A 14204-nucleotide genomic window follows, 5' to 3' on the forward strand; every position below is an offset into this window, starting at 1 on the left:
TTGTCATGGGCCATCTATATTTAACAAGATTTTATATTTACTGTATCTTAAATAACTATAATAGAAATTGAGTTGGTGGTTAGGAAAACCTCAAGAATATCTTCATCTCTTTGGAATTAGAAAGAGTAACAGAGCTAAAGGCTGTTTGGTCTGTTCATATAATCCCTGGATTTACAGGTGGGCACGTTTATCTTCCTATACTGTAAATGATATTAGTATTCTGTTTAGAGAAATAATGCCATATAAGAGTTCTGTCATCCTTAGTACTCCAGGAGAATTGATGTAAACTTTGAATTTTCCTTTTCTCCAAAAATTTGACTTATTTTCACTAATAAGAATTATGCTAAGTCCTTAGAAGAAAAGGATAACTCTTGCCTGGTGTGTGTGTGTGTGTGTGTGTGTGTGTGTGTGTGTGTGTGTGTGTGTGTGTGTGTGTGTGTTTTAGAAGAAATTTTATTTTTATTTTTTATTTTTATATGAGGGTAATTTTAATGTACTTCTGATGTTTACACTTTATTTCAAAATATTAAGGGGGTACAAATGTTTTTGTTCCATGGAAGCTTTGTAATGCTTAAGTCAATGCTGTAAGTGTGCCCACCACCCAAATAGTGTTCATTGTACCTGTTAGGTAGGTTTTGCATCTCCCCTCCACCCCTCCCCCTGCTTTTGATTTCCTGATTGATTTTTACTTCCCCCTGTGCACATGTGTGCTCATTGGTTAGTTCCAGTTTACTAGAGAGTACATGTAGTATTTGTTTTGTTTTTCCATTCATATATATATATATATATATATAAGCATATTATGGGGGTACAAATTTTTAGGTTACATATATTGCCTTTGCCCCACCCAAGTCAGAGCTTCAATGTCTTTTAGTGCTTTTTGTTTTACTTATTTATTTTTTTAGTATAACATTCCTTTATTATAGTACAAATAACTTTCAGCAGTGACATAATGTAACAACATATTTAGCAACATTTTACATCACGCAATAAATAAGAAAGGGTTTCTTTGAAAATATGTCATTATAGGCCATAACCCCCTAAACGCTCCTGATTTCATGTTTCTCCATTCTTAATATACTTCACTTAGGATAATGGTCTCTAGTTCCATCCATATTGCTGCAAAGGCTTTAATTCATCACTTTTATGGCTGAGTAGTACTCCATGGTATACATACACCACATTTTGTTAATCCACTTATGAATTGGTGGGCACTTGGGTTGATTCCACATCTTTGCAGTTGTGAATCGTGGTGTAATAAACATTCTGGTGCAGGTATCTTTTTGATAAAATGACTTGTTTTTAACTTTTTTTTATTTCAGAATATTGCAGAGGCAGGAATGGTTTGGTTACATGGATTGTTTTTGTACTGCTTGAATCAAAGTTGTAAGTGTGCCCATCACCCAGATAGTATACGTTGTACCCTCTAGGTATGATTTCATCCATCCCCTCCGCCCCCTTCCACCTGTTTGATTGCCATTGAGTTTTACTTCCATATGTGCACGAGTGCTGATTAGTTCATTACAATTTAATATTATAGAGAGTACATGTGGTATTTGTTTTTCTATTCTTGCAATATATAGAAGAATGGTCTCCACTTCCATTCAGATTGTCACAAAAGGTATTAATTCATTTTTTATGGCCGAGTAGTACTCCATGTTACACATATACCACATTTTATTAATATACTTATGGATCAGTGGGCACTTGGGTGGGTTCTACATCTTTGCAATTGTGAATTGTGCTGTAATAAACATTCAACTGCAAGTGTATTTTTGATAAAATGTTTGTTTGTATTTTTTCCTTTGGGTAAATATCCAGTAGTGGGATTGCTGGATCAAATGGTAGGGCTCCTTTTAGTTCTTTGAGGAATCTCCATACCAAAATATTTTCCCATAGAGGTTGTACTAGTGTACAATGACACCAACAGTGTATAAGCATTCCTTTGTCTCCACATCCAGCATCTATTGTTTTGGGACTTTTTGATAAGTGCCATTTTCACTGCAATTGGGTGATATCTCACTGGATTTTGATTTGCATTTCCCTGATGATTAATGATGTTGAGAATTTTTCATATGTTTATTGACCATTAGTCTATCTTCTTTTGAAAGGCTTCCATTCGTGTCTTTTGTCCACTTTTTAATGGGGTTGCTTGATTTTTTTTTCTTGCTGCTTTGCATGAGTGTTTTGCAGATTCTGGTTATTAATCCTTTTTTTTTTTTTTTTTTTTTTTTGAGACAGAGTCTCGCTTTGTTGTCCAGGCTAGAGTGAGTGCCGTGGCGTCAGCTTAGCTCACAGCAACCTCAAACTCCTGGGCCCAAGCGATCCTTCTGCCTCAGCCTCCCGAGTAGCTGGGACTACAGGCATGCGCCACCATGCCCGGCTAATTTTTTTATATACATATCAGTTGGCCAATTAATTTCTTTCTATTTATAGTAGAGACGGGGTCTCGCTCTTGCTCAGGCTGGTTTTGAACTCCTGACCTCGAGCAATCCGCCCACCTCGGCCTCCCAGAGAGCTAGGATTACAGGCGTGAGCCACCGCGCCTGGCCTGGTTATTAATCCTTTATTGCATATATAGCATGCAAATATTTTCTCCTATTCTCTAGATTGCCGGTTCACTCTGTTGATTGTTTCCTTGGCTGTGCAGAAGCTTTTTAATTTAATCAATTCCCATTTATTAATTTTTTTGCCGCTGTGATTGCCATTGGGGTCTTCTTCATAAATTCTTTGCATAGGCCAATATCTATAAGAGTTTTCCCAACATTTTCTTCTAGAATCCTATGGTTTCATGTATTAGGTTTAAGTCTCTTATCCATCTTCAATTAACTTTTATGAGTGGTGAAAGTTATGGATCCTGTTTGAATCTTCTATACGTGGCTTTCCAATTTTTCAAGCACCATTTGTTGCATAGAGATTCTTTTCCTCAGTGTATATAGTTGTCTGCTTTGTCAAAGATCAGATAGCAATATGTGGATGGTTTTATATCTGGGTTTTCTGTTCTGTTCCATTGGTCTATTTCCCTTTTATTTTGCCAGTGGTTACTATAGCCATGTAGTATAGTTAGTTTGAAGTCTGGTAAAGTAATATCTCCAGCTTCATTCTTTTTGCTTAATGTTGCCTTGGCTATTTGTGCTCATTTCTGGTTCCAAACGAAGTGTAGAATTATTTTTCATAGAACTGAAAAATATGACATTGTTATTTTGATGGGATTTCATTTAATCTGTAAATCATTTTGGGCAATATGGACATTTTAACAATGTTGATTCTGCTGATCCATGAGCATGATATATTTTCCCATTTGTTTACGTCATCTGGAATTCCCTTTCCCAGAGATTCATAGTTTTTTTTTTTTTGTAGAGATCTTTCACCTCCTTGGTTAAATATATTCCTAGGATTTTTTTTTCTTTGTAGCTATTGTGAAAGGTTTGAGTCTTTGATTTGATTTTCAGGTTGACTGTTATTGGTGTATAGGAATGCCACTGATTTGTGTACATTGATTTTGTAACCTAAGAATCAATTTATTTATCAATTATAGGTTTCTTTTGGTAGAATATTTGGGCTTTTCTAGATATCAGATCATATCATTATTAAAGACCAAGAGTTTGACCCCCTCTTTCCCCATTTGGATACCCTTCATTCCCTTCTCCTGCCTGATTGCTCTGGCTTAGACTAATAGCACTATGTTGAATAAAAGTGATGAGAGTGGGCATCCTTGTCTTGTTCCAGTTCTAAGTGGAAATGTAACTTTTTCATTTTTCCCTATTCAGTATAATGTTGGTTGTGGGTTTGTCATATATGGCTTTTATAACTTTGAGATATATTCCATCAGTGTATCTTTGGGTAGATACCCAGTAGTGGGATTGCTGAATCAAATGTTGGGGTCTACTTTTAGTTCTTTGAGAAATCTAATGATTTTGCATAAATAGATCACTAAGAGGCAGATAGATATGCCTGCCTATCTATGTTGAAATTTAAGGTATATTTCTTTAACATCCTTTCCAGGCATCTCAAATTCTTTTAAGTACTGTAAATGCCGTAAGCTAATTAAATTATGGTACTGTGGCCCTGTTCTTTGATTTTTCTCAAAAACTGCTGTGCAGGGTATTTTTGTGTATAGCAGACATTGAAGAAGTTTTGGTTTGATGCAGACAAGTTTGTGTTCTAATAACTCAAACACTTTGTTTCTCATTTGACATGGCTTTTTATTACCCTATTCTCCTTCTTCTAGTTATGCTTCATCTTGCAAATACTGCTTCTGGATGTGAACACAATGGCCTTAGAACTGAATATTCATAAGTTCCTGGACCTGCATATGATACTTTTGTTATATCCTGAATTGCATTGACTGTTTTTATAGCACTATACTTGACATGTGTTGAGTTTTGAGTTAATGTCCTGTAGTTTCAAAAACAGGATTGAGCCATTCTTTGCAAGTACTTCAAACTTATCTCAAATAGAACTAATTAATTTTATACACAGACTAGCTCTTTCTAGCTATTTCTCTAAAATTTTATCTTGTTACATAAGTCAGAAGTCAAGGAGTTATCTTAAGTACTTCTTTTTTTACCTAATTCCTAAAATTTCCTTATTTCTTTCTACATTTGTTAGATATAGATAGATTATAATGAACAGATATATTTAAAGTAGGTTATAAGAATAGCAAGCACCACATAGGTAGAAAATTCTTAGCTATCTACACAAAAACTTATAAAACTAATAAATGACTTTAGCAAGGTTATAGAATACAAAATACATATATGAAAGTCAATTATATTTCTATGTGCAAGCAATGTGCAATCTAAAAATGAAAATAAGAAAATTTCAGAGTATCAACAAATAGAATTAAAAACTTAGGAAAAATAAAACAAGAAAATCTCTGGACACTAAACTCCAGAAAACATTGCCAAGATGAGACATCGAATATTTATAGATGAAAGCTTCAATATTGTGAAGATGCTAGTTATCAAATTGAACAATATATACAGTGCAAAATCCCAGCAAGCCTTTTTAGATAAATTGATAAGATAATCCTTAAATTTATAGGGAAATGCAAGATTTAGGAGGATAGCCAAAAGAATTTTGGAAAAAAACAAAGGAGGATTTATACTACCTGACCAAAATGACTTCAAAGGATTTATACTACCTGACTCAAAATGTACTATAAAGCCATAGTAGTCAAGGTAGTGTGGCATTACCTAAGAAGAGATATTTACATCAATGAAACAGAATTTAATAATCATAAATAAACTGTTACATTTTCAACAAAAATAACAAGGAAATATTTTCAAAAAATGCTTCCAGGAAAACTGAATAGCCATATACCAATAAAATTGAAATTTACTTCACATCATTGACAAAAATTAACTCAAAATTTTCTTACAGCAGATTGTAGGTACTAAAACCATGAACCTTCTAGATGAATACATAGAAAAAATTCTTTATGACTTTGAGTTAGGCAAAGATTTCTTAGATATGACATTAAACATGATTCATGAAGGAAAAAATATAAATAGAACTTCATAAAAATTTAAAACTTTTGTACTTCAAAAGTAATATTAAAAGTGAAAAGGCAAATCACAGATTGGGAAAATACTTGCAATTATATATCCGGTAAGTATGATTATATCCAGAATATACACAACTACTACAATTTAATAAGGTACCATAATTAAAAATGCACAAAAGATTTGAAAAGTATTTCACCAAAGAAACTTTAGAATAAGCATTACTACTTAGGTTCTCAGCATTATTAGTCATTGGAAAAATGCAAATTAAAACCAAAAATATATCAGCTCCTTTTCCCTCCAATGGCTATAGTCAATCAATGTGGCAATACCAATTGTTGGGAAGGACATAGAGAAACTGGAACTACATGGCTAGGGGGAAGAGGAAATAGTACAACCATTTTGAAAATAGTTGGATTCTTCTGAAAATGATGAACATAAATTTCCCAAAAGGCCTAAAATAAGGTAAGCACACGATTTAGCAATGTGATATAGCAGTTACCATTCAGGCCATTAATCTAAGGACTTCAAGATTCATTCCAACTCTCAGCTTTTAGGATTCTTTTTATGCACAAAGATTTTAACACTAGAGATCATAAAAATAATATTGTGCATCTGAAGGCATGAATTCTAGACTCGTGTTTAACATTGATGTTTAACTTTGGGAGACTTCAGTTAATTTCATCACCTGTGAAGTAAGATGATTTGATATAATTTTTAATATTTCCCCTTTTGAGTTTCTATGAATCAGGGTTGAGGTTTGACCAGTTTTACCCCACTCTGATTAAGAGTCATGGAATATCAGAATTTTAAGAAAAAATAGCATTGGAATTAGAGCCATTAACTGTTTGACCTTAGGCAAATTATTTAAACTTGCTGAGGCCTTATGGCCCTTACGTGTAAAAAGAGAGGATTACAAGATTTCATAACTTCATGGTTACCAGGAAGATACTTTGCACTCTAGATATAGAGTTGATCATTTCCTTCCTTGTAGGTCTAGAAAAACTGATTTCATGCTCTGAGAGAGTCAATGCTCTTGAGAAACCATGAGGACAAAGATATTTTTATAAAACATGGCCCACAGAAAGGAATCTGAGAAAAAATGAATCACAAATTAGTTTAAATTTAGTTTACACATGCAGTGTTTAAATGTTCTTTTTTTGTAACATCTTTGGTGAAGTTGACATCCAATCAGTATTGCCTTTTCAGTCACAAAGTGTCCAGCACTGTGAGGCAGGCACTACATCTTGGATAGTTTTCTTTAAAAAGTTCTTTCTTTTGAGCTACCTTGGTGACTCAGAGTATACCACTCATTCACCCTGCATCTATCCTTTTGCTACAAAGCAATCTCTAGACAGCTCCTCCAAGTCATTTCCCAACAGTCAAAAATGAACTCCTCCCAGGGTTCCTGAAATGATTCCTTATATGTCATGGATTCAAACACCTTACCATATATCCTTTTGGGATTATGTAGGATTTGCCCCCACCCATATCAGAAGAAACTGAATCTGATAGCAAGGGGATCACTTAATAACTTCAGAATTAGCCTACTCTGTTCAATGTGTTGATATACTTCTCAGTGTGGCCTTTTCACTGTTTACTTACTTGGACTTCTTTTGGATTCTTCTCAGTTCATAATCAGATTTTTGGACTACTTAGAATTTAATCCTTTATTTATTTGGTATGGGACCCCATCTCCATTATTCTTCCTTGGATGTCACATCCAGCTGGGAGTAAGGTGACACTATTCCACTTCAGTCTAGTGCCTGGCCTGTCTTCAGTAAGGATTCAATGAGTCAGCCCTGCTCAGTGATGATCAGCGAGCAGCTAGACCCCAACATCAGTTGTGGCTATGTTCTTAGTGACACTTAAAAGACCATCTTAGATGTTGTATGAACATAATAATCCTCCCCTCCCTCCCCAAAATATGTTCATGTCCTAATCCCTGAGACTTGTGAATATGTTATCTTACATGACAAAGGCCATATAATGTGCACAAGTTAATGATCTTAAAGTGGATTATCCAGGTGGACCTAGTCTAATTACAGGATTCCTAAAAGCAGAAAACCTTTCCAACCTATGTTCAGAGAAAGAGCTGTGAAAAGGAAGGGTCAGAGAGATGCTATTATGCGGGGTTTTCTTAACATGGTGGGACATGTACATGAGAGCTAAGGGATGCAGGTAAATTGAAGAAGGTAGAAGAGGCAAGAAAATGGATTCTCTCCTAGACTCTTCAGAAGGGAATACACCCTTGAAGACACTTTGATTTTAGCCCAGTGATATCATGTTGGACTTTGACTATAGAACTGTAAGATAATAAATCTGTGCTGATTAAGCTACCAAATTTTTGGTAATTTAAGGCAGTAATAGGTAACCAATGCAATAAAGAGATGAATACTATTTTTTAAGCTATACTTCCTTTTTTAAACTAAATTAATGAAAATAATTTTCATTATTAAATATATAAATATGTTTGTGGGAAAAATTTAAGCACAGGAGAAAGTGTTGATGGAAATACTGTGAATAATTATACAGAGAAATTTTGTTAATATTAGTTTGGTAAAAAGATTTAATCACTCAATATTATATTTTAAAAGATATTAGAATTATGTACTTTACCAAGGTGATTTTGTCTCCTATAAAAACTTTTAGGTTTTATTAATTTTTTTAGGTTTCACTGACATTTTTTCCCCAGAATTATTATCACCACTTCCAGCACCACAAAATTCAACCATGTCTGTTATTTTAAAACTTCTCAGTTAACAGGTTATGTAATGTTTTGAATAAATTGGCCATTTAGTAGAAGGTAGAAGCAGCAAGAAAAGTGGACTTTTTATTGATGTTGAAAAATAAAGAAATGAAAAATTAATTCTGCCTATATTTTTTATACTCAGGGCAGCACTTAAGGTACTACCTATGATCAAATCTAAACCCTCTGCTAAGGAGAAAAAAATACCACCATCATTCATATCCCAAAGTGTAGAAGTGCTAGACTTTTTATAATTCTCAAGAAAAGTTGCCATTTGAAGATTAACTTTGTTTCAGAATAAGCCATTGATATAGAGACAAATAACATTTTTTGAATTTTATCTTTTTAATTCTTGAATCAGCGAGGACAATAGTTTGCCGTTTATTGCTACAAAACAGCCCTGTCCCAGGTATACAAGGGTATACATAAGTCTGTAACATCATTAGCTACAGTGAATTTACTTTACTAGACAGCATAGCAAAATAGGATTAACTAAAGATATATTTTAATAAAATGCTTTAAAATAACATGAAATCAATGAACATTTGACTGTACAATTTACTTGTCAAAATATAAACGTATGTCAGCTTATGTATGTGAATTATACTAAGTCATTCTAAACACAGCCATGTGCTTAGGAATGTGTGAAACAATTCATAAGCTACTCTCTAAGGGGGTGTACTGAAAACTTCCAAAAGTACCCCAGATATTTGGTCATAGATAAGAGATAAACTTTAAGGCAATCTTCCAAGTGAATGTAAACTTTTCCGAAGTGGCCTTTCCAGTAAAGTATTACTGCTGTGAATACTCTGTATTTATTTGTAGTGCTGTTGGATATTTTAAGTAGCACATTATCATACTAATTATCATTTTGTAAAAAACAGCTTAAAAATCCCACAATTATAAAAATGTCTGGGGTGCTTTTACTCATGGACATAAAGCAGGCACTTTCTGTTGACTTATCTGTGAATTCTAAATGTTTTCCCCTAACAAGTTTTTATCTTTAGCCAGAATTGTGTTCCTAATGTTTATGTTCTAAATACTGTATTCACATATTGAGAAATAATAATTTGCCTATAATTTGTCTAATTTAAATTTGAGTTTATAATTTCTTTTAATAGGTGATATCCTACAGAAGCATTAAAAATAAATAGTGCTACTCTTTGAACATTTTTCAGTATGTTGACATTTTTCTGTCTGTTACACTTTTTTCCAAAGTAGTTTTCAGAGCATGTGAACTAAACTGACTACACTGGAGAAGTGGATACAGGCCATTATGAGAGTCCCCTTATAGTGACCAGTTAGTTTCATTTAATCTCCTTCTTAGCCTTATAATTTGCGGAGACCACCAAGTAATTGTCTGGATTCATGTCCTTGAGAGTTGGAGATTTGCTTTGGATGGGGGATGTTTTGCCATCCACACGAGAGATCTGCAGCATTCGGCAGGGGTCGTGTTTTAACAAATACCCTGCAAAGGTTTCCCATCCTCCTCCCACACGGACCATGACATGTTTATTGTGCAGCATCTGAAATGAAAGAAGAGATAGAAGTTTTAAATTCTGAGAAGTCTCATAGTATCTTGAATCATCTCTCAGTTCTAGTGAAATAAGTGTTTTTGATTGTTTATTTCATGCCCCATTGTTTTTCTGCTTGGTGCACAGTGTCTGAGTTAGCATATAGTTTATGAAAGAAGCCTTGTTTTTTCTATGCAAGTAGATGGTGGGTGAACATTCCAATGATACAGCTTTGCCATGCAATGGAAACTGGCATCTATGTATAATTCTTTCATTTGATGTCTCTGGGTGCCTCTTCCTGACATCTGATGTTCCATTATAGCCCTCACCACTGTCCCCAGTTCCTGCCTACTGGGTGCTTAATCTTCCCACCAGGTTATTCCCCCTTTGAACCAGGACTTAAAGATCATGGAAAGGTCAGCTATTGAATTATAATGTTAACAGTCACACAAATATCCAATATGAAATAGAATTGAAAATGCACTAAAAAAAAAAATGAAGTCTTCCCCAGTCATTGTCCAAGTAATTCAAGGCAAGTTGTTTCTGAACAGCCAAGCATTTATGTTTTTCTTTACTCTTATTCTTCCTAATTACTTCAGAATAACATCTTTTTAAAAAACTTACCTCCAGGCTCAGGAGCCATCTAGAGCTCCAGGTTAACAAGACTATTGATTTAAGAAGTAAAGAATGCATGGTTCTTTCTACCTAGTATAATAGAATCATGTCAGAGTTGTGGAGGTTTGGAATGAAAAGCCAAAGAATGTGACCTTATCATCCTTCAAATATCAGAACATTTATGATTAAGGGGAAAGTTGCACAATCACTGGAGACCCTGATGACCTCCTCTCCTGCCTGCAATTTTATGGATACACACAAGCAATGTAATGTTGGGAAGGGGATGTGATTGTGAGAGGGAGTCTGGGAAGTCATTTTCATTGGAGAGCCCATAACATCTATTAGGATTCCTCTCTCTCTGTGTCAGCTGAAGACTCAGACTTTTTGACTCCCATCTAGTAGGGAATAATCTTATTGCTTTCATTTAGCTTTTGAGAATATGATGAAAGTCTTGGACCCTCTTTCTATATGCCTGTATTCACAAATTTTTGCATGTGGGTTTAGGAATTTCACAGAATCACAGAAGTCTATCTATTGACTCAAACTAAGAAACTGTCATTTATCTGGTTGACATAAAACAGTTTTTAAAATAGAATAATGTGAAAAGTAATGCAAATGTAATTAATAACAATAATTAAAATTATTAGACTTACAAGAATCAAATTTAAAATAACTCTAGGGACTGTTCTCATTTAGAGTATTAGATTTTAAAATAGAAAGAACCTTAGAAAACATCTTCCAGCCAAAAGTCTCTAAAGATATTTTAGAATCATAACCTATTCATTAAATAAAATCTCAAGGAGAACCCCTGAAATAAAAAAAAACAGATAAAAAGAGTTAGGATTTAGCTTGTAATTACTTTGCCTTTCCTGATCCTGCCAGTGCTACCAAGTTCTTGTTTTACAGATGAGGATACTTAGCACCAGATCTTTTGATTTGCTTAGGACCAAGATTTCCTAACTCCAATCTAATGCTTTTCCAATGACAGTTTCTACTTAAAAAATAAAATCCAGCAGAGCTTTTATAATTTGATCTGCACATTCCCATTCCCACAAGTTTCTAAATGTGCCTCTACTGCCTGTTCAGAAGTCACTTAGGACAAAACTGGACAAAAATTGCAATGGCCAGTGTCAAAATAGCCTTTTGACTCTTTCTCCCACTTTGCTTTCTCTCACTTTGCCTATTATTGAAGTTCTGACACCTCCTAGCTCTGCACATTACATTTAAGAATTCCCTCCAAACATTCTGAATGTCCCTGGCAGAATGCCTGAGGTCACTGGACTGCTTGTGAGCAGGCTACTTTGACCAGAAAAGAAAAAAAACAATACAAAACAAAAAAAAAAACCACTGGTCAGAACAGTTTTTAAATAATTCTGCAAAACAGAGACCAAAACACTTTTCAGGCTAGAGTATGCTAATAATTTAGTATATATTCTGTTTACAGATTTCTTAATGACTCGATAGGCCCACCATGCAAAGTGGATCCAACATGAGACAAATCATACTGAATGTGAATAGCACAGGAATTAAATTTCTGCCCACTCCTCTTCCACATCCTTCCTACAGCGGATGTTGATCTCAGTCCAATATTCTTTCACAATCAATAGCTGGGGTTTAGCAAAAAATACTTTTGCAATGTATCTAGGTTCACTTTTATGCCTTAGTAAGTGGAAGATAATGGACACAATTGTATTTTGGTGAATAACTTCCCTCTCAGAAGTCTAGCTTCATCATGTGAAAATTTCCTTAATGAGAACTATGGTTGGAGGAGGCACATGTATTTTTCCTGAGCTCTAAAAGCTTTGCTGGTTGTGCATGATTGCCCTGGGGAGGGGGGTGGTTGTTGTTGTTTTCTCATCTTGAAATCTGAATCTATTTCGTGTGATTATCTCATCCTTTGCCTTTGATTGCAGTTCTGTAGACAATCACTGAAGAGGTGTTTTTCTCCAAAGGTATGAGACCATCTTCCCACTACCAAATTTTTAAAGGAAACAATGAACAGATAATATGTTACTTATATTTGTTAAAATTTTACCACAAAATTAGAAAGAGAGCTTTCCCCTTTTAGAAACAGATATAACTTCCTATAAAATGTTTTTATTCGGTCTCCTTGAGACACTGCTTCATATGGATGCCTTAAGAACTGGGTCATTGCTAATGCTAAAATCAGATTATCAGAGGTTTCTTTCTTCTGAAAGGTTCCTATTAGGTCTCAGCCTTAGTAGTTTGTTTGGTTTTCCTAATTATTTCAAGGACAGTTTTTTGTTTTTCCTCATCTTCTTTATGACCCAGTAACAGCTCTGAAGCTTGGGTCAAAACTGTTAAATGCTTCTCTCTTGCTTTGGAGCCAGCCTTTTTTTAATTTTCATTTTCTTTTCAGTTCCTAAGCTACATTAAAAATAAAAAAAAATACATACATAAATGCACTAATACCTTTCACTAAGTGATTTCTTGATGCAGTATTTCACAAGGGTCTAAGCATCATGGTCCATGTACAAATGTATTTATCCATAATACTTAAACAAAAAACTGTCTCCATCTTCAAAGAAAAATATTGAATGGATATTGAAAAGGAGTAATTGTGGAATCCATTAACTTTCCTTATGCTTCATTTTGGCTACTCCTGGGAGTTGGAAGAGTTTTAGGTTGATAATAGTTTTCTACAGCAAACCTTAAAAATCAGATATGTCCTAATTCCCTATGAGATAGATGGCCCTGTCTGAGGATATACTTGAGAAAACAGGCTTTTCAATTCTGAGACATTCCTGCTCAAATCTCAGACCTTGTTCATGGATAACATATAATTTGCTAAGAAAGCCAGTGGTCAAATTCGGCAACAGTTTCAAGCATGGGATTAAAGTATTAGGGTCATACAAAAGATAACAAGTGTTGGCAAGGATGTGGAGAAAGGGAACCCTTACACACCATTTGCAGGAATATAAAGTGGTTCAGCCATTATGGAAAACAGTATGAAGATTTTCCAAAATATTAAAAATAGAACTACCATATGATACAGCAATCCCACTATTGGGTATATATCCAAAGGAAATGAAATCAGTATGTCAAAGAGGTAAACATGCATTCCTATGTTTATTGTAGCACTATTCACAATAGCCAAGATATAGAATCAACCTAAGTGTTCATCAATGAATGAATGAAGAAAATTTGCCATATGTACACAGTGGAGTATTATTCAGCCATAAGAAGAAAAAATCCTGTCATTTGCAACAACAACATGGATGATCCTGGAGTATATTATATTAAGTGAAATAAGCCAGACACAGAAAGACAAATAGTGCATGATCTCACTCACATATTTAATCTAAAATAGTTTATCTCATAACAGTAGAGAATAGAATAGTGGTTACCAGACACTGGAGTGATTGGTTGAGAAAGGTGATGGGGAAATGATGGTCAAAAGATATACAATTACAGTTAGATAGAAGGAATAAGTTCAAGAGATCTATTATACAGTATGGTGACTATAGTTAAGGCAGATACATTGTGTTCTTTAAAAAATTAAAAAGAGTGGATGTTATGTATTCTTGCCACAATATAACTGTGAGAGTTAATACATTTGTTAATTAGCTGCATTTAACCATTCCACAATGTATATATACTTCAAAACATCATGTTGTACATGGCAAATACATATATTTTTATCTGTCAATTTAAAAATAAATGAATAAATAAATAGAAGAAGACACATATATAAAATCCATAGCACATCTTATATTTTCCTGGTTAGAGCTGGAACCCATACTACTAAGTGAAGTATCCCAAGAATGGAAAAACAAGCATCAGATATATTCTCCAGCA

General features: G+C 34.2%; 1 protein-coding gene across 6 annotated transcripts in view; it reads right to left on the reverse strand.

Annotated features, from left to right (window-relative positions):
• Positions 1 to 8580: 8580 nt before the first annotated feature.
• The window catches only part of GAS2 (growth arrest specific 2), a 121881-nt gene continuing 116257 nt past the window's right edge, over positions 8581 to 14204 (reverse strand). For all 6 annotated transcript variants that reach the window (XM_012735531.2, XM_076002088.1, XM_012735532.2 and 3 more), the window contains one exon: positions 8581 to 9782. In XM_012735531.2, coding sequence (XP_012590985.1) covers positions 9564 to 9782 — 219 coding nt within the window. In that variant the 3' untranslated portion in view covers positions 8581 to 9563. The remainder of the gene's footprint in view (positions 9783 to 14204) is intronic.

This window comes from Microcebus murinus, chromosome 4 (assembly GCF_040939455.1).
Source record: "Microcebus murinus isolate Inina chromosome 4, M.murinus_Inina_mat1.0, whole genome shotgun sequence".
Lineage (NCBI taxonomy): Eukaryota > Metazoa > Chordata > Mammalia > Primates > Cheirogaleidae > Microcebus > Microcebus murinus.